This window comes from Etheostoma spectabile, chromosome 15 (assembly GCF_008692095.1).
Source record: "Etheostoma spectabile isolate EspeVRDwgs_2016 chromosome 15, UIUC_Espe_1.0, whole genome shotgun sequence".
NCBI classification, from domain to species: domain Eukaryota; kingdom Metazoa; phylum Chordata; class Actinopteri; order Perciformes; family Percidae; genus Etheostoma; species Etheostoma spectabile.
The window spans coordinates 17,263,466-17,265,521 of NC_045747.1; the positions used below are offsets into that span (position 1 = coordinate 17,263,466).

General features: G+C 50.5%; 1 protein-coding gene across 6 annotated transcripts in view; it reads left to right on the plus strand.

Annotated features, from left to right (window-relative positions):
• The window catches only part of ppfia3 (PTPRF interacting protein alpha 3), a 31,215-nt gene that overhangs the window by 9,808 nt on the left and 19,351 nt on the right, over positions 1-2,056 (plus strand). For 3 of the 6 annotated variants that reach the window (XM_032537432.1, XM_032537434.1, XM_032537436.1), the window contains exons 6-10: positions 479-607; positions 748-840; positions 1,463-1,515; positions 1,617-1,710; positions 1,883-2,017. In XM_032537432.1, the coding sequence (XP_032393323.1) occupies positions 479-607; positions 748-840; positions 1,463-1,515; positions 1,617-1,710; positions 1,883-2,017 (504 nt within the window). The remainder of the gene's footprint in view (positions 1-478; positions 608-747; positions 841-1,462; positions 1,516-1,616; positions 1,711-1,882; positions 2,018-2,056) is intronic. The other 3 variants (XM_032537433.1, XM_032537437.1, XM_032537438.1) reach the window with 1 other exon arrangement.

Genomic DNA, 2,056 nt, shown 5'->3' on the forward strand with positions numbered 1-2,056 from the left:
TTGCCTTTGTGAGTTGGTTTGGGTCCCTCACGCTTAAGAACAAGAACAGGCTGCAATGTATAGTTAAGGTGTGTGGCAAGATTTTCCACAACCCTCTGACTGACTTAAACTCTGTCTACGAGACAAGGTCCCTGAAGAAGGCCCAGTCAGTCCTGGCCGACCCTAGTCACCCCCCGAACAGCTGCTTCATCTTGTTGCCGTCTGGCCGCAGATTCAGTCTAAAGCCTAAATGCAGGACAAACAGACACAAAAACTCTTTTGTCCCTGCTGCTATTGGCTTTTTTAATAAGTCAATGTGAGGTGTGGTCTTCCGTGTAGTACGTATTTATTGTGTTTCTAGATGTATGGCTGTTGTCTTGTATAACCTGTGTGTTACATGCTGCTGCACAACAAATTGCCCCTCAGGGATAATAAAGACCTCTCCTTGAACCTTGAACCATTCACTTCACTTCACCTACCATCTTTACTCTCCATTCAGAAGCTTCCCAACGGGCCTTCCTCCATCCTGGATGACGCGGACATCGACAGGCAGCGAGAGGGCGAGATCGAGCGACAGAGGTCCGAGCTGGGACAGCTGAAAGAGAGACTGGCCCTCATGTGCAGACAGGTACTCGATTCGGACGCGGTCTCATGGTCTAGCGCTTGCCCCAAAACAGACAAAATATCACACGTCAGGAGATGCTCACAAACAGAAAAATGACGTGCGCTCGCTCAGCCTTGTATCCCCACACTCTGGCTTCCCGGCAGGTCGGGGAGATCGAGGAGCAGCTGACGTCCGCCAGGAGGGAGCTGGCCCGATCGGAGGTGGCCAACCAGAAACTACAGAGGGATGTGAAAGAGGTGAGACCCGCCGAGCTGTTGACAGCCAATAAACCGCCACTATGTGTGTCTGTGACAGGGGTCTCTTTTACTCATACTCACAGACACAGTTAACAGTTCGCTGTGGTAACATTTGCCTACTTGGCAGCTGTTACTGTACGCACCAGAGCCTCTACCCTGTAGCCATGGTGACAGTGCCATCGGTAATCAGTCAGTGTAGCTGTTTGAAATATGTGTGTGGGGGGGGGGGTTTCAAACGAGAGCTAGTCCAGACAGTTTACTCAGCAAACCTTCCCTTTATGTCTTCCCCCAGTCTAACTGCTTCTCCTCACTCACTGTTCTTTTATCTTCCCACTGTCTCCCCCCCCCCCTTACTCTCCCCCCTCTGTCTCTCTTTGACTTGTGCAACTGCATAAGTGGGTGCTTCTGAAAGCTGTCAACAACTATTAACCAGTCATTATCATTCTTCAGCTAATAGCTGTTCGAGCCCAGTGAATTCCCTTTGATCAACCCCTGCTTGTAGACTTGACATTTGCCTGATCCCACTTTTTATATCTGGTCTTCTTCGCTTTCTATTTCTACATTAGAGTCCTTACATACGGTAAAAAATAAATAAATGGTTTCTTCACTTTAATTCTTCCAGGCACTCTGTCAAAGGGAAGACATGGAAGAGAGAATCACCACGTTAGAACGCAGGTTTGTTTTTTTCTGTCTTTCCGTGAACTCTCGTTACCTTCTCCCCCAGTCGTGCTGCGCTCACTGCTCCGTCTGCCTGCCGCTTTTGTTCCGTTATGCAGGTACCTGAGCGCCCAGAGGGAGGCGACGTCTCTCCACGACACAAAAGATAAACTGGAGAACGAGTTGGCCAGCAAAGACTCGCTCTACAGACAGGTGGGGAAAGTCTACGTTTCTGCTGTTCACTCGCAGCTTGGCCCCGTTTCACGTTGGCACACAGAGCGCGTGCCATTAATGCATTTTTTTTTTTCTCCCCACGTCTGCTGCCCTCAGCAATCTTGCGCTCCGAGTTTCACCCCCACTCCCTCTCACCCCTGTTTTCTTGCAGAGCGAGGAGAAGAACCGGCAGCTCCAGGAGCGTCTGGATGATGCCAAACAGAAGCTGCAGCAAACTCTGCAGAGGGCCGAGACACTGCCTGAGATCGAGGCCCAGCTTGCACAGAGAGTGGCAGCACTCAACAAGGTGTGTGTGTGTGTGTGTGTGTGTGTGTGTGTGTGTGTG